Consider the following 26,637-nt stretch of genomic DNA (forward strand, 5'->3'; position numbering starts at 1 on the left):
TGGAATTGTTTGCTTGTTATAACTTCAAGATTTGCGTTCGCGTGGAATTCATTTTCGAAGAATTTTGTTTTTAGAAAGAGAGAGAGAGAGAGAGAGAGAGAGAGAGAGAGAGAGAGAGAGAATCAAATTGATAAATCTCTTTTTTAATTCTTTAATTTCTTCTCAATTCTTTCAATCCAATTCTTCTTTAATTCTTTTTTAATTTTTTAATTAATTATTTTCATTCTTCGACAAAGACTTCGACTAAATGACAAACACATCTTCAAAACTTATGTGAATCTATAAACATTATAATTATAAATTATAATAAGAAATTATAAAGTATCTATTAGAATTAATAATTCGTGAAGTATGATTGGCGGTATAATTTGCCTTTCTTATATTAGTAAATTAACACGTTCGTTCTGTTGATCGGATTTTTATTGGCACCATAAATCATTCCCGAAGAATATTTGTTGTTATATTGTACAATTTTACGCATAAAATAGAGAATTTCATTTCTATCTTTTTTCCCCATAGAGTGCATAAAATGTATAAATACATTTCTTTTACTTTGAAGCACTATAAATAGATAATATCTTCCAAATTATTGTTTCAAGTAATAACTACGAATTAAATTAAATTAAATTTGATCGAAGACTTTTCTACTTACTGCTTTCTACGAATTATTATGAAATTTTTCCTGCTTTCTACCATCGTTCTTTTCAACTTTCATTACCTTTGATTCATGCGCCGAGTTCGAGTCAATATCATGGCAAAATTATGTGCCGAATCAAATCCAAAGCATACGCAGCGAACGTGTTAAATATAATCATTCAATATTCATTCATCGATATAATATTCTTTCTGGAAGATAATCACGTATGAAAGACGACAGTTATTAGTAACGAAAATAATATGGCACACGCAGAATCAGTGTAATAGTACGTACGCTCGTTACATTCGTCAGATATATAATTTAACTGTCGAACGATATTAAACTACTTTTCAATCTGTGAATGTTCAATTGGTTGTAAATCGATATTTCCCTGTTACGTCTTCTACTTCATTATGTAATTATTTACCTTGCAGTACGATAACGTGTTTCTTGTATGTACCTGAAAAAGACCTTCGTCCACAACGAGATTCCAACATTCTGAACTAGCTTGGTATTGTTGTTCGATGCTCTGTGAATGAGACTTAACGACAAACTGCTGCACGTCATTCATGTGTGTCTGTTGCAGTCAAAAAGCATTCGTTCCCTCGACAGTTTCTTTTAAAACAATTGAAAATTGTCGATTTCTCCAGTCGAAGCGAATAATCGATCTCGACTGAGACTAATGAAACTAAACGCTGCGACAGCGATAGCCATTAGCCATCGCAAATACACGAAACAAATATTTGTACTGTCTCTCGTATTCTTATGTAGCGATCAGTTCCTCCGTTGTCACCGCGAATACAGTATCATCGTGTAATTAATATTCGCGTAACGTCGCGGATTTTCAACAGTAAATCATGCACAAAAATGATCACAAAACGAAGCACGCACTTGTGTAAAACTGTCACGGTGCTCTTAAAGTAATCAGATAAAACCGAATCGATTTATCAATCGATAATGCCTGTTGACTCTAGTCGTTTTTTCCTCGTAGCTTGAAGATTGCAACGAAAATAAATAATCGATGTATACCGAATTATACTATATCACGAAATGGAATAGATTTCCTTCGAATCACACATTCTACCTTATATTCTTATTAAACCTAAGTTAGTTTGAAATTTGGACGATCTTTGTCAACAGAAACACTACACTTCCTCGCGTCACAATCGCCTTTCTATCTAATTAGCGATTTAACCCGGGACTCCGTTTCAACGACGTTAACGGGTCAAAGTTTTTCGACGAGGGAAAAAATGGCACGCTAATTTCCCACAAGGTTTACGTTTACTTCGAGCCGCATGTCGTCCGCGAGTGTTAGTCGCGGCCGCGTTGCCAGGAATACAACGCGATCACGATCGTGCTCGGCAAGGATCATGGTAGGGGTCCCCGAGTTCTCCGATTGGCGGCAGTTTTCAGGTGTAGTTCTCCACGTGCATGCACCAAGTCCTGTGCACGTATGCATTGCGTCACGTTCGCGTCTCTCGTTGCCCGACGAGGACTATCTCGGTAGGTCATTGTCACGATCCTCCTCCCGACTAACAACGTGACTTATTTCGCCGGCTATTCTCGACGTAAACGTAAAAACGTCCAACCTGCGAGTCTAGGAGAGACGTTTATTTCACGAAGAAGCTTAACACGTTGACAGCCGTAATAATTAGAAATAATTATTTTTAGTCCTTTCTGGCGAGAATTGTTTTATCCTTGAATAGGATAGCGGTAACGTTGTTCAAGTGTCGATGAATATAGAGGAAAGTAGCTAAATACGGAATATCATTTTGTTCGCTGAATTTCGCTTTTACATACTCGTCCGCAATATACGATTTTTATGGCTATTCAGTCGCGTTATACAGGCATTTACGCTCAATTTAAGAGAACATTAAAAGAAAAGATATAAATTGTACTTCGTACGCAATGGCAAGTCAACCATCTAACACTTGAAATTAGGTACAATATCTTAAAAAAAAAAAATAGTTTTATTCTTCTTACTAATTATAACGCTTTGGTTCATAAAATCCCAATTTTGAAAGATGAGATAAAAAGCGAGTTATTTGAGATAGTCAGATATTCACACGTGAAACTCTACGTAAGGAAATTCGTGATGTACTCAGAGTCTGCACATTAGACACTTGATCCATATTTCTCCAGCAGAGTATTACGAGAAAAGTTCTTGCCAAAGTAAACCGGTGCCAAAGTTTAGCTTGTAACTTATAACCGTTTAGCAGATGTTTATTTGTCAGAGCCTTAAAAATTGTACTATTCAATAACAAATTAGCTGTACTGTTCGATATTTGCCCTTTAACTTGCATATTTTACTTTCCCCCCACCCCTTCAAAAAACCGTATTTTTTCATTATTCTTTTTTACTGAGAAGCACCATACGATTTACATGTGACGGTGTTTGAGAATAAATGGATTTTTTGATATTCGCATCTATTGTACTGGTTTCTCTGTGCGTCAAATTGTGCATCTCACGACAGGCAACGTGTTAAAATCCCGTCTTGAAGCCGCGTCTTCTCTCTGGCGCGATGTCTCGTGGATTTCGATCTAAGCGACAGACGTTCGTTGCATTAACATTAACCGATCCTATCTCGGACGTTACGCGCATCTTATGTGTGTCAGTAGGTTCGAAGAAATGTGGTAGAAGTTGGAAAATATAGTGCAACCTCAATTACCGAAACAACTATTTCTCTTTGTAGCCAGCTCCGCGTTTCTCCTTTCTGAGACGCGAGTTTCTTCCCGCTGTTATGAGCTCTTTTTTCAGTAGCGTGATTCGAAATGGTATTAACCTTCCGGAGCTCTAATCTATCAGGTACATGGGAAATCTTTTTAGTAATATCTTTTTGACGGACATATTGTTAAAGTGAATGAAATTTGCCGACGAAGTAGCTATTATAGGTACAATACATTAACACCGGAGCCATCAATTCGTCATTTTTAGCGGTTAATATATCAAATACGAGAAAAGCTTTTTATAAATATCCTTAAACAAACATATTGTAGAGGTGCATTAACGCCAGAATTATCCGTTTTATTAAATTTTCTATCGAAATTTTGTACGTTTGCAATAATACATATCTGAAGAGCGAGTGATTGTAAGCTACGTGGATGAAAATTTGAATTTTCCTTTGTATCATGCGATTTTCACGTAGCTTTCACTGTGATCCTTTGGGTAATTTTATGTTTCGTGTTTCACGTTTCAGTCATTGATAATTCTATTGTTTATAAACTTTTCAGTGCTTAAAGACTTGAAAATAATTAGTATCTATATCCAAGGTAAAATTGGTAATATAATAAAATATATAAGAAGTATATAATATATAACATGTAATAACAAGTAAATATGTAAATATATTGGTTATATATTATAATATAATATAACGATAAAATCAAATAAATAAAACAATAAAATATAATATGAAAATAAAAAAGTTATAAATATAATATAACAAAATAAACTGATGTAGGCATTCACATATTTGATAAGACAACTAGATCATTGTTATTATATTCGCCGAACTACACGTATCATTTATCGAAAACTGGTTCTGGATATAGATAAGTTTTTTTAGAATTAAGTCATTTAAAATGTAAGAAATCGCATGTGACACATACATACATTGAAATTGGGGCAAATATCAAGCTGTCTTTGAAAATGAATTAGAAATTGAATTAGAAATTGAATATTGAAGCTATCGTTCGTATGTCGATGTACTATGCATATTTAGAGCTGTAGATTTGCAATAAAATATCTTTCACTGTATACAATGAATAATAATAACGTACATTTATAAACAATATACACGTGTCTAATAACAGACAATCAAAACATTTTCTTGTAATCATCACCCTGAAATTCAGATTAGTTTTTTATTTATAAAAATTAATGAAAATACGAAATTCATTGCAGGATAAAAATCTGTTGTTTATGATTACTGGAGTTTTCTTTAACCTAATTGAGTTGGATATAGAATATACATAGTTTGCCAATTATAATCTGGAATATTTAGTACTTTAGTATTTTTTAGTATAAATGCATTTTATGAGAAAATGTATAAAACAAAATTTAACGAACTAAGATAACATATATTCCAAGTCATAAATAAAATGCGATATTTATTATGTACAATTGCTTTTTAATTTGCTACAATTTTCTCTTTCTAATAATTACTCAGTTCAAGAATGTAAATTTTATTCCCTTCTTTTTTTACCAGCAATTTAAATCTCCCGAGTAAATTTTTAAATAATCAATAATTATGATAATTGTATTGATATTTGAATAATTATGACAACTGCATAATTATATCAACATTAGTCACATTTATAGTGATCTACATGCCGCTACATTATTTCATAAAGGCTGATATTGTTCGTATAAACGAAACGCATAGAAACGCGAGCTAAACGTTTAAGATTTATCAACTGACGTTGAAATATGATTATGAGATGTAATTTTCAAGTAACGTAATGAGATAGAAAGATACGATTTTAGATCAATGGAATTATTCCACCTGTTTTCATGAAGCTGCGAGTATGTACTATGCGCTATTTATGGTTCATAAATAAAAACATTTAATTATAGCAACTATATGCTGCCTTTGTAATACACGTATACGTATGTTATAATAATGTTGTTTACTCTATCAGCTAACTTTTGAATATCTATATTATTGAATAATTAATCTTGAAAAAGTCGTCCTCCTCCAAGAAATGTGACGTTTCGTCGTAACTTCAACAATTTTGGAACTTGCACAACTTATACAATCATAGAAGTTATAATTTATGAAATAAATTTTTAGAAGCAAGAAAATATACGAAATTATTACGTAGAGTTAATTAGTAAATGAAAGTTTTATTAGCTTGAAAACGATTTCCTAATAACGCGAATATTGATGATTCCTAACAAAAGGTATCTGGATAATTGTTAATAATATAAACATACATATGAACAACGCATAAATCGATCGTTGAATATAATTATTTAAAGCTAAACGGAGACACGTTTCATTAACAATCGTCTTACTCGATGCTGCATCGGATGAAAAAAAAGTTAATGAAAATGCTAGTTTTTCTAGAATTACACAACTTGGCACACTGATATCCAGCAGGAGATAACGATAAATTGAAGAAAATAAAATCAAGGTCGTACGTACTTGCAAGGAACGATGGTGTGGATGATGGGGATGATGAAACTGCGGTGTGTGAATCATGTCGCCGGTCTCAGGATCCTCGCACCTGGATGACTTCGCGACCTCGACGCTGCTCGAGCTGGTAATAGCCGACTCGTCCTTTGCACTCGTGGATTCTTCGATGCTATCTTTTTCCTTCTTCTTCACTTCCGGCTTCGTTTCCTATATAAGCAATCTTCATATTATAATGCCAATGTCAGTTTTTCGTTAACGACAAGTCGCTCGAATGGTTAACCAAACTGCACGATTTTGGAATATTTTACATTGTGCAAATGATTAATCCATGGTTGGATTTATTGTATTTTCATTAGGATTATTCGAGTTTCCCGTATTACATCGTTCAAAAGTAGATGAAATATTTTATTGATATACCTGAAGCTTAAATTAAACGTATCTTAAATATGTATTTTAAATATCTCTGTTCACTTTAAGTAGATAAATCTATTCAATCGTTTATTTATTTGTTCCACTTGTATCGGAGTTGACTTTGTAATTGCAATGATAACTGGAAAATTGCGAAGGACACTAAAACATAATTTCATTTACTATGCTTTTATAGTAAGCCGGGTATAGAGTGAAAAGAAACGGCTGGAGAATTGATACAGATATAATTGGAATTTTGACTATAACGTTAATATTAGATAAAATATTCTATTTTCTGTATACCAACACCTTATATCTGTAATTTATTATTTGCAAAAATTACAGTGACAGACCTCAGTCTTATATTTTTGTAGATAGATAATAAATAGATAATAGAGAATCGAAAATTAAAAATTGATAACAGATATAAAACTTTAGAAACAGCCATACGTTTCTATCTTGGGGAAGATTATCGTTACGCCTCTATTTTATTCAGTTAATCAGATACAAAAATGAAGAATGAAATATTTTAACATCGACTTAACAATTCTACAGCGGTGGTGAAATAAATGATAAACTATTATATTATATCTTTCTAAAGTAAATTAATATAAATACAATTCACTGTAACGATTTGAAAAGTCTATTTTAAAATGTTTATAGTCACAAATTTAGAATATGTGTACTATAATCGTATAGCATAAATAAGTATACTCTAAATTAGAATTAGAGTACTGAATCTCTCTAATAATAATTGTGAAATGATTTCAACAAACAGGATGGAAAGAAGTGACCCTCGTTTATAAGACATTGTAAAATATATTAACATCTATCTAATATCGATTTTTGTTATATTCTTTTTTAAAGAGAAACACGGAATAGCCTGAAATATCGCTAGCAACCATAGAAGAACAAGTGAGATCAATATATTACTGTATACACGCAATGCTAAAAATAAAATCCTTCTGGTTAAAAGCGTAAACTTAAGAATAATTAGTACATCGTCGATATTCATGCAAATTCATACTTTTGAAAACATAGTTAAAAAGATAGAACCTCGCTGGAAAATTGTTTCATATTGTAAGAGGTACTACATTTTAGTCAATTTACATACGTTTTCATATTACATGCAATCGTAATTCATGTTACATACAATTTTGTATTTTCAAATTTCTTACAAATGCATAAAAATCCGCAGTCTAACGATTAGAACGCAGGAATAGAAAATAAGAAAAATCTCTGTGCCCACCGAGATATGTGTCGCAAGAAGCAAAAGCTATTACTATGATTATTACTATTGTTATTATTATTAAAAAAAACAATTCCGAAAATAAATGCGAGATATTGAAATATTTGCAAATAAAGATCGAACGAACCTCTGATTGCGCCTCATCGAGACCAACAAGTTGTAGCGCCTCTTCGAGGTTGAATCCGTCGGGAAGTCCCAAAGTATCGTTGTTAAGAAGGCCTTCGACGTTTGCGCTTCCTAAGAGGCCACTTTCCAGTAAGTCCGAAGGGAAATCATTCTCGAGTTCTAAAGTGTTGGTTAATCCCAAAGAATCGTCGGCTAGCCCGGCTAACGGGTGATTTTCTAAATCCAACGACGAGTCTCTAAGGAGTTGATCGTCTTCTTCGACCGCGTTGTTTCCGTTTTCTCCTTGACTGCCGGAATTGAGGATATATTCACCTGTAACACAAGACACGTTGAGTTCAAGCAGATCGAACGTTTGCCAGAGAATCAAGGTCATCGATATCGTTCGAGAGGAGGAAAATTATTTAATCGTGAAAAAGCGTTATTACTCATATTTCAATCTGTCGCATCAGTCTCATCTAATAGCGACTTTTGTCCCGCCTGACTCACAGAAAGAACGCACGCGATCAAATTATCGGTTGACGAAACATAAGTAAGCGTAAACAGAATCGCGTGCCCAAGTACGACTCTTAAGGATCATTTAAAAGTATTTAATTGCAGTTAAGATTGTATAGTACCGGATAGATTGCGTACTTCAATTCTCCATTATTACATTCCGCACGTTATTTATTGACAACTATAATTCATCGCTTGCTATCCTTCTTTTTTACCAGCTAATAGCAGACCTCGAAATGTGAAAGAAATATTTTTGAGGGTGGGACGCGCGTTACGATTATATGCAGGTTTAAGAATCGTAGTAGTGTAAATCGGTTTGCTGCTATCTTTCGCGAAACGGCGTATCCTTGTCAAAGATTCAGTATATTTTTTCAAGTCGTGAAATGTACCGAGACGGAAAACAAAGTTATAAATGGGTAGCTTAATTAACTGCGAAACTATAGAAACGATGATTCTAAGAATTGAAACTGAATTTTCAAAACCTTGTTTTACACCACTATAATTTTCAATCTGTCGTATATGAATAAAGTATATAAAAATATATATTACTTTGTATGCTGAATTCCAAGCCATGGTTCAATATTTAAAACTTGTATCACTACTTTTTTAACATAATAAGATTGTCACAAATCTTAAACGCAGGAGAAAATGTTTGTTAGATCACGTACGTTTAGTTCAAACGTTTAATTCGTTGCACTATTATATCACATAATAAAGGTCGTCTTGCTTTCACATAGTATCCTTACGAACATTCTTCATATAAAGTTCACTAAATAAATCACTCTTGCAAACACCATGATCATCTGCCGTAAAAAATGCTTCAAAGTCTATACTTCTTATTATTATCACATCTTAATATTATTGAAAATATTTCATCAAAATCAATACTTTACGCGATCATCGATACATCGTTGTTAGATATACAAATGAATATTGGTAATTCGGTGTTACATGTTCGAATCGACGCATTGACTCAAACCTGGAAAAATTCTAGAAACGTAATACTTCCACGAAAAATTCTACGACGCGTTATATTCATTTGGCGATTGGGCGTTCGAACATGTTTAAAAAAAAGATTATACATAAAAATGGTTCTAGGAGGATTTGAGCAAACCGGATTCACTGTGACTCAACTAAAACTCGATTCGTCTGGAGACGCAGCACTCGAAAACTGACTGTAGCCGACGGACAGGTAAAATTTCGGAGGAGGGACAGGAAAGGAAAAAAAACGTAACTAATTGTGGGACAAAGGGGTGTTGTTGAAGATCCACCTGCTGGTTTGAACAACCCCCAAATGTTCCCGCCCCACGGCCAATCGCGTGTCCCCGTTTCTACCCTACTTCATCCCTTACGCACGCTCCGAACGCGATCTCAGTCTACATTTACTTTACCGTCGCTCTTCAAAACGCGCAACGCACCATTCACAATGCGTACAAATTTCTAAAGTGCCTGTTCTTCGAATCGATGTTTCACTACGCAAATATTGTACGTCCACTTTTCGTGAAATTTGAGTTTTCATATGCAACTGATAGAGTCCCTCACTGTCCTTTACACAACGTGTAAAAATCACATTTATATTTATTTCGTAAATTTGTGAAAAATAATATTTTTGTTTATTGTTTAGAGTTTATTATGATAGAGATATTTTTAAGAACCATAATCCATCTTCGTCGCTTTATGTGGCTGAAAAGGGTCAATGCACGATTTGCAATTAAATTTTATGATAGCATCGACGAACATAAATACAAAGTAAAAAGTATTTATTTGTTTATGAAGTAGCATCGAATTTTTAAAACTGCTCCGAAAAGCGCTGAAAGCGAACATACACGGTATTTGCTCAGTAAGCGATCGAAATTAGGGTTCGACGTTCCCGATATTTTTTAGCTTCTAATGCGATGATGCATATGGGATATCGCATTTAGTTTCTTCAAAACGTCATACATGCAGCCCTATTCATAAGTATTAGAATAGTTACGGTAAAATAAGATAATCCTGACAAATCATTAAATACTTAATTCCTCGACGCTCGTGCCCGTTGTTTAACTATGAGAATACGAGAATGAAAGAGTAGGACGATGAAAGGAACTATGCGATGAATTTAGATGTGTGATACCGTGCGGTAATAAATTAATTGCTATATACACGACCGTCAACGGATTGAATAATAATCTGAACAGTCAAAGACAATCTACCTGCAGAAGGAATTTCCGACGAACAATTACTCGCAAAGTAAAACGAGGTAACCCGCGGTAATTTTTATGTTCCACATATCACGTAACAAAGACATGGCTACGTTAATTAAAAGCAAAGAGCGAATCTTCAAAGTGACTCTTCGCTGTTGTTTTGTGATTTATCTAAAACGGATAAGAGGACTAAATTTCAACAATACGTGACACCTGTATCGAGATAATAATTTGGCATACAGATTATTGGTGAGGTATACGACAAATCGATTGTAACTTTACCAATGGCGCAAAGCTTCGCTCTTTCTGCTAATTAGTCTCGTTTTAGCGTGCGCAGGAAAAAAGAAGTTAAGAGACGGAGTGAGAAATTTTCGACAGTAGAGAGAGCTCTTTTCCTTTTTTCCTTGCGAGCTGATGTTATTAGAGATAATAATCTCATAAAATAATAATTCTTCGAAGGCTGCTCGAATACGGACAGGTCGGAGCCGAACGACAGGCGGGTCGGCAAAAGAAGAAGAGGCTTTTCGTTCTTCTGCTGGTCATGAGTACGGTGGTATCTGCGAAGAAGGAAGATCCCAGCTTGGGATGGCTATTACATTAACGAGTAGTGGCGGCCATTGTCTGGTCCAAATGCGTGCCAGACCGCACAATAATGGCCACCTATAATTTCGGAACTCCAAGCATTCTCCTCAACAGACTGTGCACCATTTTTTTTCAAATTTGAAGAAAGCATAAGATATATTAACCACGTATGTGTTCTGTGGAAGATAATTCTCGAGTTTTATTTATGAAAACTGAACGTCTTAGAGGCACGAACGAACGAATACAATAATAATAATAATAATAATAATAACGATAATGATTTCATTATTTAGGAGAAATTTAATTGAAATGTAATTTATTTGTTTACAAGTTATTTAGTTTTTATTTCATGATCATTTGTAAAAGTAAAGTGCAATGTCAAGCTTCGAATGAAGTATCTAAATAGATAATAAAACGTAGAAGTTGTTTCGTTTCTTTTCTATTAAGAAAGTTGTAAACGAGATTGATGAGCTATGAAACTGTCGACACTTCAGAAGTAGACAAAATGTTTCATTGGAAAATATTTTAAGATGCTATACGGTAACGCATGAAAATATTTCATTTGTTGAAACCTTTTGTACATACAATATGTATTACGTGTTACACGAAACATTAGCTTGTATAACGAGACTCTATGATTATAATGATCTTGAATGGAATCTGAAAATGTATCTAAAAGCTACAAGATATTTAGTAGAAATAGTATATACATTCATAGACGTCGCAGAAGTATTTAGATACACAATTTATTCATTGCATTTACAAACCTCGAATATTTAAAGGACACTTATTATATGTTTAAGAAGAGTGCTGTATATACTAATTTTTTATTTAATTTACGTTTGCGATAAATATCTTATAACTATTACGTACATGTACAGATTTCTTTGAAACTTTATCAGAACATAATCACGGCAACTGTGTCTTATTATAGTGCCACTACAAATTTAAAAAGGTAGTATAAGCTATATATTATACCCGTAAAAATGTTCTGTGGTGAATGTCAAAAATACACTTGTGAATAGCTGCATGAAGCATCCATTCAAAAGGATTTAATATATTCTTAACAAATGTAATATTATTTTATCATTTGTTTTTTTCAGTATCCTTCCCTCTGTGCTGGAACGGACTTCCAGTTACATTTTGTTATGGTCTACTTTCCTAGTCATCAAGCTTATATGTAATACAGTTACGAGAAAAGTAAAAAAATCATAAAAGGAACTAACCTTATTTATTGATGCAATTTATGTAGAACTAACTTTTTGATAATCCAATTCCATAAGCTCTACACTAAGACTTTACATTACACGTTCGCGATAAATATGTATTCTTCTATTAGTTTATTGAATTATGCACGGACATAGTAATAGAAATACGAAAATAATAATAATAGAATATATAATAATAGAATAACATAATGGATCGTACCTAATTCAATAAAATAATATAAAACAGAAATTGTTGATCATTATTATCACCTTATACGTACCTTATACATACAACCTAATACATACGTACGTTTTCCGATTCGTTTCAAATTTTACCAGCGTAAACATGATAGTCGTGTCCCGCTACGCAGCTAATAAAATTCGAAAATATTTTATATAACACCTAGAACGTAAGGTAGAATCTGTCCACGGTAAATGTACGAATACTTTTGCGGGTCGCGCAGTCTATACATATTTTTATGGAAAGCCGGGTAGAAACCCGAGTAGAAGGCAAAAGAAGAGCGAAAGAACGAGATGTCTCTGGGGAACGAATCTTTTCCTGTTTAAATCCAACGCAAGAGCGAATTCGCTGGATCACGGTGCGTCTAATGGCGCGGTTCTCAGTCTTCTTCGATTCTACGGCTTCTTTGAACTCGCGGTCGGCTTTTTCCACGGCCACGGGAACGTCGACAGATCATTTCTCACATTTCGCGCGCGCCTAACGACCATTTTCTTTTTCTTCCATAGCACCCCTGCACCGTCGCCCCTTTTTCGGATAATAATTCCTGCATTACTCGACAAAATTTTTCGACCAATGGCCCTTTGGGCCGAAGCGTCGAAAAGGTACCACGCCACCAATGTTCGTGTCTCTAATGCCGCATCCACTTCCTAGAGACTCGTACACGAATGTTTCAATGCCAGAGAGGCGAAAAGAATTCTACGATACGAATGCGCCAGCACGATTATCCTTACCCTTGTGGATGATAAATATATCGGGGACAAATCTTATTTGCAGGCCTTGACAAAGGGTGCCAATGACCGATACCGACACGCTTCCAATTCCATTTGACGTCTCATTTTCCCGTTTGCTTAGTAGACGCGCGAATGGGCGTGCAATGTGCCCTGTGCGTCACCTGGTGCCACTATAAATAGCCCAACTTGTAATCACGCTCATTGATTCTTGCTAGATCATTAATTGTTGTCGTTGACCGGTGTCATCGATGCTTATCTAGCAACGTTTACCGGAACGTATCGACCGAGCAACCATACAGAATGTAGAATCGGAGTCTCAATGTTAGCAATGATTAGAGTTTCTTGTCTTTCACATTCTTCTTGGGTAGGATTTTTCTTGTAAAAAATTAATTTCTAAAAATTAATTTTAATTTTAAAATTAATTAAAATTAATTTCTAAAAATTAATGTCTAAAATTAATTTCTGATTCGAAAGAAATAATTCCTATTACTTCGTACAAGAAAGATATTTCTGTTTCTTTAACTTCGCTGCGTTCGTTCGATCGGTTTAGACCGAACCGTGTTGTTTTATCGTTGACAAATTTCCTACGTTTGAGCGAAATAAAACTGAGGTAATGTGTGTGTACATGTTATTAGATATATGAGAGTATAACAGTGTGGTAGTTACAGGAGAGTTGCACAGAAAGTTATGCAAAGCATATGATTGCAATGTGAAATTGGCAATGCGTTCGGATTTTAATTTGATTTCAAATTGATACGATCATTTCTTGCTCAAACTTTTGATTGACTTCCAACGCGCCCCAATATTCTTGCGATATTTTTCAAGATAGTATCATGTTCTCTGCTTGGAATCTAAATTGAATATATCCATACAATTTTTATATTATTTTCAACAAAATATTGTTCGCTTTAAATACTAGACAGTATTGAAAATTCTTACTTTCGAAATGATCCTTTAAGTCCTTATGATCCAAGAATAGAATAACATTTCTATGGTAATTTCATCTCATTGTAATCATCATAACATCTCATTGTAATTTAAGAAGTTCGGATTATTTATTGCCTATCTAATTCGTGTTACTTATTATTTGTTGTACCCACAGAGCTGCAGCCGTCGCAACCACGAAGTATCGAGAAACTACTTGAAAATTGTCTATAGAAACAAATTACCTTTATTTCACGAGCTTTAAACGTACAATGAAAGAGCAATGACTTAAACAAAGATACAAAAAGGATGTTAAAAGCGCCATTATTATTATATTGAATGAAATCCTACAAACAATATAGTACAATGAATCCTGCTCGAGACATTTATTATCAAATTACATCGTAATTACTATAAACAATTACTACGAGTAAACGGGTGTACATACAATGAACAGGTATTCGTCATTATCGAAGGTACGTTAATAATAAAATTGTTTCCATACATCGACATACCTCAAGGAGTATAATCCGTAAAACAGGTAATCCACAATGTGACTAGCACGAAACGATCACAGTGCATCACAGTTTTACAAAGTCACATTCGTGTCCGTAGCCGCAAAATTAATTAAATCGTACCTGAAAGATAGAACTTGTACACTGTTCACGTCACTCGATGCAAACAACTCGTAGAACCCTAAAGTAGAAGCAGCAACGACCCGATCACTGTTCAGACAAAACCTGCAGCACTTCACATCGCTGGTATACACTTTCCCGTGGAATCGTTTCTTATCTGCGCTTATTCTACTGAAATTTCTGGGACCTCGAAACGAGAGGAATGATTATTCGCAGTAGTACATCCCAGTAAAGTTAGCTACGACCTGGCAAGCCTCATCGATATAGCGAACGCGCATTAACGATGGAAATCCAGAGAAACTCGAAAAATTCGACTTTCCGAGGGAATTTCCTTTCATGGTGACACGATCATCGTGATTCCTGCATGATACCTCGTCGACACGACCTCGAGGAGAATCATAACAGCCGGCACTGGCAGATGATTTTGATGCAGGCACAGCATGGAGTCGACTGATAGTCTATCGCGTAGCGAGGCATTGCCTAACCATGGCCAGGAACAAGTATTGTGCCAAGCGACGGGTTCTCCGTTAAAAAACGGACCAATCACGACGGGGTTGGCTGTTATTCCAATATGGCTGCCAGACAATGCGCGCTGGAGGTCTGGAGAGAAGGGAGGGAAGGTCTCTACCCATAATGCCATTCTCCGACTCCCCACTGTGACCAGGGAGCGTATACCGCGACTTGATCGGTCGACGTTGCCGCGTATACGAGCTTTAACCAGGGGTGCATCCTACTAGGACATAGCCCCGAGTCATTGTCCTTCGACTTTTACCCTTGCAAAAATCTGTATCGACGTCTGACGAAACTCGAAGATCGGTTTAATGATTCATCTTCCGTCTCTGATACGGTTATTTTGTAGAAATATGTATGTTTCAACTTCTGCTCGTGTAGATTGCAGAGCTATAGTCGTTATAGTATTTTTTATCGCGTTTGATGGTATTTTTCCCTTACAAAATTTGTTGGAAAAATTTGTTTCCATGTTTTATGGAACTCTGAGATCGGTTTAACGATTCATCTTCCATCTCTGATACGGCTATTTTGTAGAAATATGTATGTTCCAACTTCTGCTCGTGTATATTACAGTGCTATAGTCGTTATAGTTTTGTTTATCGCGTTTGATGGTATTTTTCCCTTACAAAATTTGTTGGAAAAATTTGTTTCCATGTCTTATGGAACTCTGAGATCGGTTCAACGATTCATCTTTCATCTCTGATAAATATGTATGTGTGAACTTTTGTTTATGTATATTATAATTATATAGTCCTTATAGTATTGTTTATCGCGTTGAATGGTATTTTTCTCTTACAAAATTTGTTGGAAAAATTTGTTTCCTTGTCTTATGGAACTCTGAGATCGGTTTAACGATTCATCTTCCACCTCTGATACGGCTATTTTGTAGAAATATGTATGTTCCAACTTCTGCTCGTGTATATTACAGTGCTATAGTCGTTATAGTATTTTTTATCGCGTTTGATGGTATTTTTCCCTTACAAAATTTGTTGGAAAAATTTGTTTCCATGTCTTATGGAACTCTGAGATCGGTTCAACGATTCATCTTTCATCTCTGATAAATATGTATGTGTGAACTTTTGTTTATGTATATTATAATTATATAGTCGTTATAGTATTGTTTATCGCGATGAATGGTATTTATCCCTTCCAAAATTTGTTAGAAAGATTTGTTTCCTTGTCTGATGGAACTCTGAGATCGGTTTAAAGATTCATCTTTCATCTCTGATAAATATGTATGTGTGAACTTTTGTTTATGTATATTATAATTATATAGTCCTTATAGTATTGTTTATCGCGTTGAATGGTATTTTTCCCTTCCAAAATTTGTTGGAAAGATTTGTTTCCTTGTCTTATGGAACTCTGAGATCGGTTTAACGATTCATCTTCCATCTCTGATAAATATGTATGTGTGAACTTTTGTTTATGTATATTATAATTATATAGTCCTTATAGTATTGTTTATCGCGTTGAATGGTATTTTTCCCTTCCAAAATTTGTTGGAAAAATTTGTTCCCATGTTTTATGGAACTCTGAGATCGGTTTAACGATTCATCTTTCATCTCTGATAAATATGTATGTGTGAACTTTTGTTTATGTATATTACAATTATATAGTCGTCGTAATATTGTTTATTACGTTGAATGGTATATTTCCCGTGTAAAAATTCTTGCAAAATTTTTTTGCACGTCTTATGGAACTCTGAGATCGGTTTAACGATTCATCTTCCATCTCTGATACGGCTATTTTGCAGAAATATGCATGTTCCAACTTCTGCTCGTGTATATTACAGTGCTATAGTCGTTATAGTATTGTTTATCGCATTTAATGGTATTTTTGCCTTACAAAAATTCTTGTAAAAATTTGTTTCCATGTTTTGTGGAAATTTGAAATCGGTTTAACGATTCATCTTCCGTCTCTGATAAATATGTATCTGTGAACTTTTGTTTATGTATATTATAATTATACAATCGTCGTAGTATTGTTTATTACGTTGAATGGTATGTTTCTCGTGTAAAAATTCCTGCAAAATTTTTTTTTATGTCTTATGGAATTCTAAGATCGGTTTAACGATTCATGTTTCTGATACGGCTATTTTGGATAAATATTTGTCAAACTTCTGTTTTTTATTGTATCATGTTATATATCATATAGTGAGTATATTGGTTAAATGTTTAGAATTATGCAGTTAAAAGAGATAGTACACGTTTGTAGGTATTTAGCTACTACAATTTTGTATATTGTATGCATTTTGCATATTTTTGTTTTTTTTTTCTCTCAACAATCTTTCATCGTATGTATAAAAACCCCAGTCTATTTATGTGTATATTAATCAAATATTTATGAACATATAGTGAAAGGAGATGATATTTGTAGACCGTAGAGCACTTATTCTTAGATTCAAGTACATTAAGACATCGTTGACTAGACCATGCGCGAGTACACTTGTGCTCGCATACAAACCAAGCTGTGTAATTGTCAAAGTAGAAAATTGTAGTTATTACTGTTTATCAAGCATCTGCACAGTGTCTGCGTAATTTTGATATTATCTATTTTCCTGCACTTTTGCATTTTAATTACGATTTTAGTAGCATTAAAGCTCCTACAAACACGAGAATTTTGTGACGAAGAATTTTTTAAATCATACATAGATAATTTTTCTATATGTAAAATAACAAACAGATGGAAAATTTAACAAACGTGTGTAAACATTTTTTTATATTCGCTTTATATACATAAATCTAAGTAAAATATAATCTTTTTATTATATACTCTTATAGTGATCGAAAGAATTTACCTTTTTATGTCCTGAAGTCATATCATTTTATTAAAATTACACGTAGTACAGATTCCAAATTTCCCTTTTATTAAATATTATCATCTTTTGCATAAATGTAAATAGCGCAGTCGGATTTAAAACAAGATTCTTACGCATTGATATAAATATATTTTACTGGTGTCTGACGGTGACTAGCGATTCCCAGTGCCAACCAGTAGGTTAGACTCGACAGATGATAAAGGCTGTAAACCACTGCTGTTAAGATGGTATCTAAATCCTGTCAAATGCCTGTTCTATCGATACCCTTTATTCCTGTGTCGTCACTCTTATTCGAACTCTGTCTCGCGCGCGCGGGACGTATCAGATTAATTTCCTAATTACCACCGACACTGCCTCACTACCAATACCGCATATATTACATATTACGTAAAAATAATATCCTCGAACAAAATTTTTGAAAGAAATCCTTCCTTCATCGTTACTAAATATAAAAACGTTTTGCCCGTAACGATGAATTTATAATTCATGCTCAAGAGTCGATATGACTATCTGTTGCTTAAGAAAAAGGAATTACCATGTAATTGTTATGATAGTCATTACTTATTTGTTATTGTCTCGATATCTTACACTGCCTTACAGTTTTCCATTTTAAGTGCATTTACCCTATACGAATATATTGAAAAGGCGATTTCGTCTTTCTTAATCTACTTTTAAGGGTATTTTTTAAGCGTGTCAACTGTACGAAATATTAGAAGGATATTCTTAATTAAGCGTAAAGTCTATCGTGAAGTATCGTACTTTGGTTTGGAAAAGTCAAAGAAAAAGATTGACTACATACGAGTGGTAACTAGAATTTCGGAGCATTGATTTATTAATCAATAAGTGCAAATCATTGTAGCCCATGGCGAACTATTCTGTATAAGCAAAATGCGATCACCGACAAAAGTATAACGTAACAATGCGTGCTCGATCTTCTGGAACGCGGAGGAACCAAGTCTAGGACATCCTCTGTATACGATAAATAATAGTGGCTGCATGAACTTGTGCTTTTCCAACATCGCGGCCCGTCTCCGCAATACGTACTGATAGATACGATCCTAGTCTTTGATTTTTTCTTTCGTTTCTTTGTGAAATGAGTACGCAGCGACACCATATAGATCTATTTTAAAATCATCAACAGTATTTCGGAAATTACAAAGTGAGAAAAATATATTTTTTGTTTTACATAGAATTGCCTGAAATTATTCGTTTCTTTTCTTAAATCTATTCTAAGGCGTTCTAAATTAAAAAAGAAAGACAATGGGATACTACTAAGTACAGTCTCCTCTAATATTCTATTTATATTTATTGATAACGTAACGTAATATTTGTTCGTGTAAAGTATTTGTACGTACAATGTCTCATCAGATCGTACAAACATTTTGAATGAGTTAGAGATAGTAACTTCCTCTTCTACAATGTAACGACTTATACGTATAGTATTTAATATGTTTAATAATGAAGTAAAATTGTAAATTATTATTAAATGTAAATGTAAATATGTAACACGCACTATTTCTAGATTCGTGTACTAAAAAAGAGCTAAGTTCCTGCAATCTGGGACATTATTTATGGATGTATGTATCTGCGTATATGGCAGTGATATGACGAAAAAGGTTATCAACTTACAGAAACCATTTGCATAATATTAATAAGTTATTAATATATAAGCTGTTGCACAAGATATTATATATTGTACGTTGTAAAGTTTCGAGAACTTTGATTTCTTCAAATCGAAATTAAACTACTAAGTAATCTAAATTTTCCTATTACGTGTAAACACGTAACGTCCTATCACTTTTTACACTGTGTATTTATGTAACCGGAGGCTAATGTTTTTTACACTTGCTCCCTTTTTTTCCGCAACTTACATAATACGCATAAAATAATGTTTACCATATCCGATTCACTGACAAGCTTTCCTATATCACTGATACGTAAAAACCACATCTCATGTGATGTTGTATTAATTAATTGCATCTACTTGATTATTTAAGTTGCACCTGTGTACATAGCTCTTCGACGTTCTCCATAAATTACTTCTTTTACGGTGTTCAGTGTAAATATTACGCAGAAGTATTTGAAGTTTTTGTGACCATATGAAGGTAAATACCATTAAGTGATACGAGATCTATTATAATTGCGTCGAATTAACTAATACATAAATACAATAGTGCTTTTATTCACCGTACACCACAAAATAGACCACTGTTATCTATATGGTAAAAATCTTCTGATACAAAGTTGCTAAATCTCGCTCGACGATATACATTTCAGAAATCTTATCTAAACTATATGCCGAACTGTATTTCAAAGGAACTAACTAGCAAGTAGTCGCTAATAACTGAAGGTAAGAAGGTAAAACAAATTACTAAAATTCATAGTGTGTCGATTTCTACCTTTATACCTACCACTGTAGAACCTGGTAAAAAGAAGTATTTCAGTAGAAAATAAGACTATGTGCCAGTAATCTTTGTATATCGTATCTTATGACCACGCGAGTCTAAAGTTTTAATAGTAATCGAATCCTGTATTTAACCAACATTGAGGCGTAATGTATAGCCAGGCAATAGCAAAGGATTCTGTAAACGGGGTCAGAGACCTAGTTAACACCCTCGTACACACCAGTCATTCTGGATGTCAAGTTCTGCCGTCAATGAGCATTGTTGCCACCTCATACTATGACGTTCGCTCTTCATGTTTAGCTTGCACTTTTCGTTGGCCACGCGTTCACGAGAGCAACGGTAGCCCAGTCATGCTTAGGCAGTGCATTTTTCTCGTTTCGACATTCGAAAACTTCTTCTCTGATCGTATTTGCTTCCGTATCCGTTCCTCCCTCCTTGCCTCATCCGTTTCACTCGTTTCAAAATAACGTAATAGCAAACTTCTTCACGCGGAAACTGGAACGTGACGCCATAGCGCTCGAATAGCAGATTTTATTTCAACTCGTTCAACACGCGATAAATTATCCGATTAATTATATACAATTTACAAAGTATACACGGTTGACGTATCACGAGATCCTTCTTTGTAAATGAGGTATGATCTTGTCTGGATAATGTATGAAATTTGGTGCGGTGATATTGCAAGATGCAGGTTGCGAGGATCTTGATCTTGATCTTGACATCTTGGAAATTCAGAGTTTGCGAAGCTCAGTGACGCGTCTTCATCTCTTATTCCGGTGCAACAGAAACATATCGAAGCGATTTATTTGTTAGCGTACGAGTTTTACCACCACAGGCGTAAAACGAAGCTTTCGAGAAAAAGAAAAGATCATGGTGACTGGAAATCTGTGTTTGGAAAGATGTTTAAATGAAATTGACTTGTATCCGTTACCACTTTTCCTTACAACGATGCCCTAAAAGAGACGTCTCGTTCCCGAAAACAAGATTTTGTTGAACCTTCGACGTGTTGCAAGTTGTCATGATGCACGAATTCTCTCTCGAGATGCAGTGGCACAGTGACCTATTCCATGACAAAACATATTTTGAATTAGTCGATCGCTAGCTTCGTGCGCTACTTATACACTGTGGTCCTAAATTCGTGGTACGAAATCAGGTAAGTTCTATGGCTCAAAACCAGATGAAAATCAAGAATAACAAAATTGCGTTTGGAGGCCTCATTTATGCTACTTCAAATGTCACAAATGTATTTTTCTCAGTAAGACCGCTTGGTCTTCACTATGTGCTTCAGTTAATTGGTTATAATTATTTTCAATCACGATTCATTTTTATACTTTTTAGATTTGATCGAAGATCTCCAAGAACGTTTGGGAAGCAGCGTACAAAATTGACGTGAGATTTAAGTTTTTAGAAATGTCAGAATAATTTTCTTTAGGTCGCAAGATGTTCGTTTCACTTTTAAAAGGAATTTCTCATGGGAGTCAGTTGTAAAAATGGCTTGATGCAATAATGACAGGTTGAAGGTCGACTGAAGAGAGACTGTCTAGAAAGGGCTAATGGTACTTCAAGTGACAGGTCGACCTTAACCAACCTGGTCTGATACATATCTATCCTAAATCAACAGAATTCTCTCGGCCAAAAAAGCTTACCTTATGCCTCGGCTACCTTTTATTTAATGTTTGGATTTGCATTTTTCTCTATTCTTCAATTTGTATTTTTGTTCCTGAGATCACGAACGTAAAGTATAAGTGACATTTCCTATATTGGATAACCCATTTTGTAATCAATTCTGAGAAACAGATGCATTTACTAATCTTGTAAAATTACTAATTGTTGCGATTATCCGACGGAAATTGCGTATTATCTGTTATAAAACTAATCTTTTATAGCAAATTCAAATATACTTATCTACCGCACGTTCAATGATAATTTACGATATATCCGATGCGAGAAAATTGGAGAACCAAACGAATCACCTTCAAAACCTACAATAATTTTATCTGTTTCATATTAAATTTTCCAAATGTTTTATTTTATTAAAACCAATTAGACGTACAAAATTCAGAAGCCGTTTAATTTTCAATGGATACCATAAATAAATTTCTATAATTTAGGTAATGCCTAAGAAAAGCGAATTGACGTAAAATTTAAAAAAAAGAAGAAGAAAGAAATACGTACAATTTAACAAAACAATTAATAACGACTTTCATATCTGACCAAAAGCCAAACCCAACAATGAAAATCTTAACGAATCTTTGGATACGCTTGCTGCTTATAGAACAGGGATGATTTGCAAAAAAATATCTAAGGAAATCGTAGAAGCAACGCGGACCAGGTAAAAACTCTTACAGTTCATAGAGAAGCTCTATTGTAGCGACACGAGATCTTTGAAAAGGTAAAAAAAGGGGCGGAGAAGACACTATCGAGCTAACTTTTCAACGCTACCGGCAACTGTCGTCGTGTTCTGACTCGGATGCTTTAGCGCAACTTTTATATTAATGTTTTAATCCATCGATTGAAATATTTCTGGCGTACAGTCAACGAAAGAGACAGTCTTTTGTCAAAAAGAAGAGATCTCACTGAAGGACATAGAATTATAGCCTGTTTAACTGTGACTGGCTCCTGTGGATGGAAGCGCCATATTTAATCTAAGGTGGGAAAGCTAAAGCGAGTTAAATACAGCTAAATATAGTGGCTTCCGGCTTAACGTAATTCTTTTGCCTCGGTTGGACAACGGCAGATATCTCCATTACGTTAAATAGAAATATTTGTATCTACCTGCCTAAATCATAATTTCAATTAAAAGCTAACATAAATTCAGCAAACGCTAATAAATTAAACCCTAATTTCGATAAAAATCTTACTAACAATTAGTAACAATTACTAATTTCCATCGAATTAAAATTTGTTACTTAAAAGGATTTATTTACTATTTATTTACTATCACGACTGTTACAGTACATAATTATTCCTTTTTCCATTAATAAAATTTCTATTTTTTAGTCATAAAGTGACGTTAAAATACATACACTCAGCAAAAAATGAACTTATCTATGATACGATATTACCTGCGTATAAAGAAATGTAAGCGTATTAATTGATAAATGATTCCTACAAGCCGATATTCAAAATACTTTTAATAAAATGCATAAGAATCGTAAACACGGCTACAGCGATTAATGTCGCCAATTAACGATATAATTTACAATCTTGTTATTTTCCATCGATACGCGTTCGTCGACACAACTCTGCGCTTCAAAAAATGCTATTACAAATTCAAATGCAACTCGCGTAGAAAGATATATTTATGCAGGAAGATACAGCTTTTTTTCAATACGTCACATCTATTGTTGTATATTTTCATCCCTAAGCTTCCTGGAAGTGCCCTCCCGAATTCGTTCTGAATCCGTGGCGTGCAACGAGCCACGATATGAGTAATGATGCGTGCTCGTGTTATAGGGGTGGATACAGCAAGTCATGGCTCCGAGTATCCCTATAACCCCATACATACCTCACCATCCAGCTGCCCCCCAAACACCGTCCTCCATGGGGGTTTCTCACTGAAATAGCCGAACTAACATGGCGGAACACGTACGACTCCAAATATTGATTCCCTCTTGGGATTTACCAGCGACTTGAATCGCTTCCATGGATTCCACCATTTTCTTTCAAATTTCACAAGAGAAATTAAATACAGTATGTCAATTTTTATTATGAAAAATCTCGAACTCGTGAAATATCTGGCTAATAATATACTCCAATTACATTATATTCGAATTTATATTATTATATTATTATTTACATTATTATTACATCGAATTTATATTGGAAGTACGAAATCCTTGAACATCTGATATAAGGAATCTCCTCTTTTCATTTTCTCGTTGTTAATTCTTTTCTTGATGAACCCAAAGTATATAACACTTCTCAATTTCTTCGTTAATATATTAATATACAACGAATAATATGCATCAAGCTTTTTTTATTATATCAATACACGATGAGCGTCAGGTCGCATAATATTTTTTTTTTAAATAGTTTATTTAGCCAATATTTGATTTTTTGTACATTTTTGAGATTCACAATAAACAATGAATTGAGTATAGTGTGTTTAGGCAAAAGTACCGATACGCGTCGGTACGACGTAGCCATGGTCTAATATGTGTCGTGGATTTTCGGTTTTTGCGTTTATTTTTTTGTTTTTTGGGTTTAAGTCGCATTGGTGCGTGATTTTTGTGTATTCTTGTGTGTGTTGTATTTTGTCCTGAAACTTGGCCGCAAAACAGGACTCCTCGGTGTATTATGGTCGCATAATATACGTACGCAAGTTTGATTATTACGCGTGAAGTTCAAGATGGACCTTAAAAATGTGCAAGTCTCACCAAGATTCATATAACTCTAGCTAATCTCGCTAATAACGATATAAGTAAATATTGCGTGTCTGTCTTTTTATTATGGAAGGAAGCTTAATAATTTTTGTATTTTATATGCTTGCGGAATAGGTGGTTGACGAAGGGTCCGTTCTCAATTCCGTATCCACTTTCGATGAAATTAGTCACGGTTGTTGCTACGCATCGAGCCAGTCGGATATTATTTTTTTCTTTCTTTGTGAGCGCTCGTGACGAATCGAAGCGGAAATTAATACAACACTGGGAATAAATTGCATTCGATCGTTCTCAATGCTTCTTGCTAATTTTATTGCGACGAAAAACTATGTAGATAATATAAAAAACCGAGTGCCTATACTATATAAATGTACAATACAGAAATGAATATAACCATTGTATCAAGATAAACACGTTCGTCGTTCAGAATTAAAGATGACGTGATAGCTAAGTATTATGTAGTCTTTTATAAGATACGTTATACGTATTATCTATAGCAGCATGCTTCGCGCAAGTTTGCAGAGCGTTGAACAAATTTATTGACGCGCCAATCATTCATTTCTTAATGAATCTTAAAATATTTATATATATTTTTATATAAGTAAAATATTTATTTATACTGAAATGGAAGCAACGTGTATATAGGTACGCCTGTATAGTTAAATACGCGCACACGCATGGCGGATGCGGCCATGCTTTCACGATCTCTTCCCCCTTGAGATTTCTGTCGTCCACGCACGAATACGCACTGTGTACCGCCCGCGCACGTGGCAGATGTTCCATTTTACGTACTCACGCATGCGTTTTCCATGCTGTTTCCCCACCATTCGCGATTCTACTATCCCCATCCGATTTCACGTTCCCACCGCTTATCCTTTAATTCCTATACAATTGAATGACGATATATATACAGCGAGTTGTTACGCTAATAAGATTTGTGTTTCTGTTATCGAATATAAACACGAAGGAAATATCGTAATGTTATCAAACGTTCTTGCTATGGAACTTGAGATATTTAATTAATATCTATATCTTTTGCTGTATTCGTCGATCGTTCGAATAAATGTTAGAAATCAGGTACCTTGCGAACAAGATAAAACGTATTAAGCTTTTATCAACTATAATGAATAAAACAAAGATTTTAGTACTAATGGAATATTAAAAATAATTTATACTTGCAGACACTTGTTGTTAGCAGTGTATTAATTATCTGTATGTTATGTACATTATCGGTGAAGCAGTTACTATATTACTGAATCATGAGATTATCAGTTGTCACGAAAAAGGTATATGTTGGCGACTAGAAACTAATTCTACTACTATACTTCCATAATACCGAATAATTGTATATTTCCAAATTATGTACTATTATTATTTTAGATATATTATGCGTAGATATCTGTTCTTTCTTAATTTTATTTATATAAGAAAGATTGTAACTATATAATCATATAACTTATATTTATATAAAAACTTACTATATATATATATATATAGCTGTGTGTATGCAATAGCTATACATACAACGGGTAGCAGCACGTTTTGTAAAAGCATCGAGAGAGCATCCAACTGCATAGTGATAAAATTTTAATAGCGATCTCACGAACCGTGGCTAGCGAAACGAATCAATGATTAGTGTCACTTCTTACAGCTTAATCAATGCCAACACAAAACTTACTGCTTCTTTGTAAGTGAGGGAGGAAACGAGTCATCATTTGAAAAAAAGAAAAAGAAAAATAAATTACATTATCTTGGAGACATAAATATTAATATTTTTTTTCTGACCTCCAGATTAAAAAAAAGATTTCATTATCAATGTAGGTTAAAAGATATGTATGCAATTCTGCTTTATACACTATGGCAAAGCAATTAGAAATGTAGGTAAATACGATTAAACTTTTATGTTGAGGTAAAATAATGAAATGAATATTACAATACAAATACCTGTTAATAACTATTTATTGAAATC

At 34.1% G+C, this 26,637-nt stretch overlaps 1 protein-coding gene across 5 annotated transcripts in view; it reads right to left on the reverse strand.

Moving 5' to 3' along the window:
- LOC132910659 (segmentation protein cap'n'collar) overlaps positions 1-26,637 on the reverse strand; it is a 116,328-nt gene that overhangs the window by 36,232 nt on the left and 53,459 nt on the right. For all 5 annotated transcript variants that reach the window (XM_060966489.1, XM_060966488.1, XM_060966490.1 and 2 more), the window contains exons 4-5: positions 7,559-7,869; positions 5,784-5,981 (exon numbers count right to left, since the gene is read on the reverse strand). In XM_060966489.1, the coding sequence (XP_060822472.1) occupies positions 5,784-5,981; positions 7,559-7,869 (509 nt within the window). The remainder of the gene's footprint in view (positions 1-5,783; positions 5,982-7,558; positions 7,870-26,637) is intronic.

Source organism: Bombus pascuorum, chromosome 9 (genome assembly GCF_905332965.1).
Source record: "Bombus pascuorum chromosome 9, iyBomPasc1.1, whole genome shotgun sequence".
NCBI lineage: Eukaryota > Metazoa > Arthropoda > Insecta > Hymenoptera > Apidae > Bombus > Bombus pascuorum.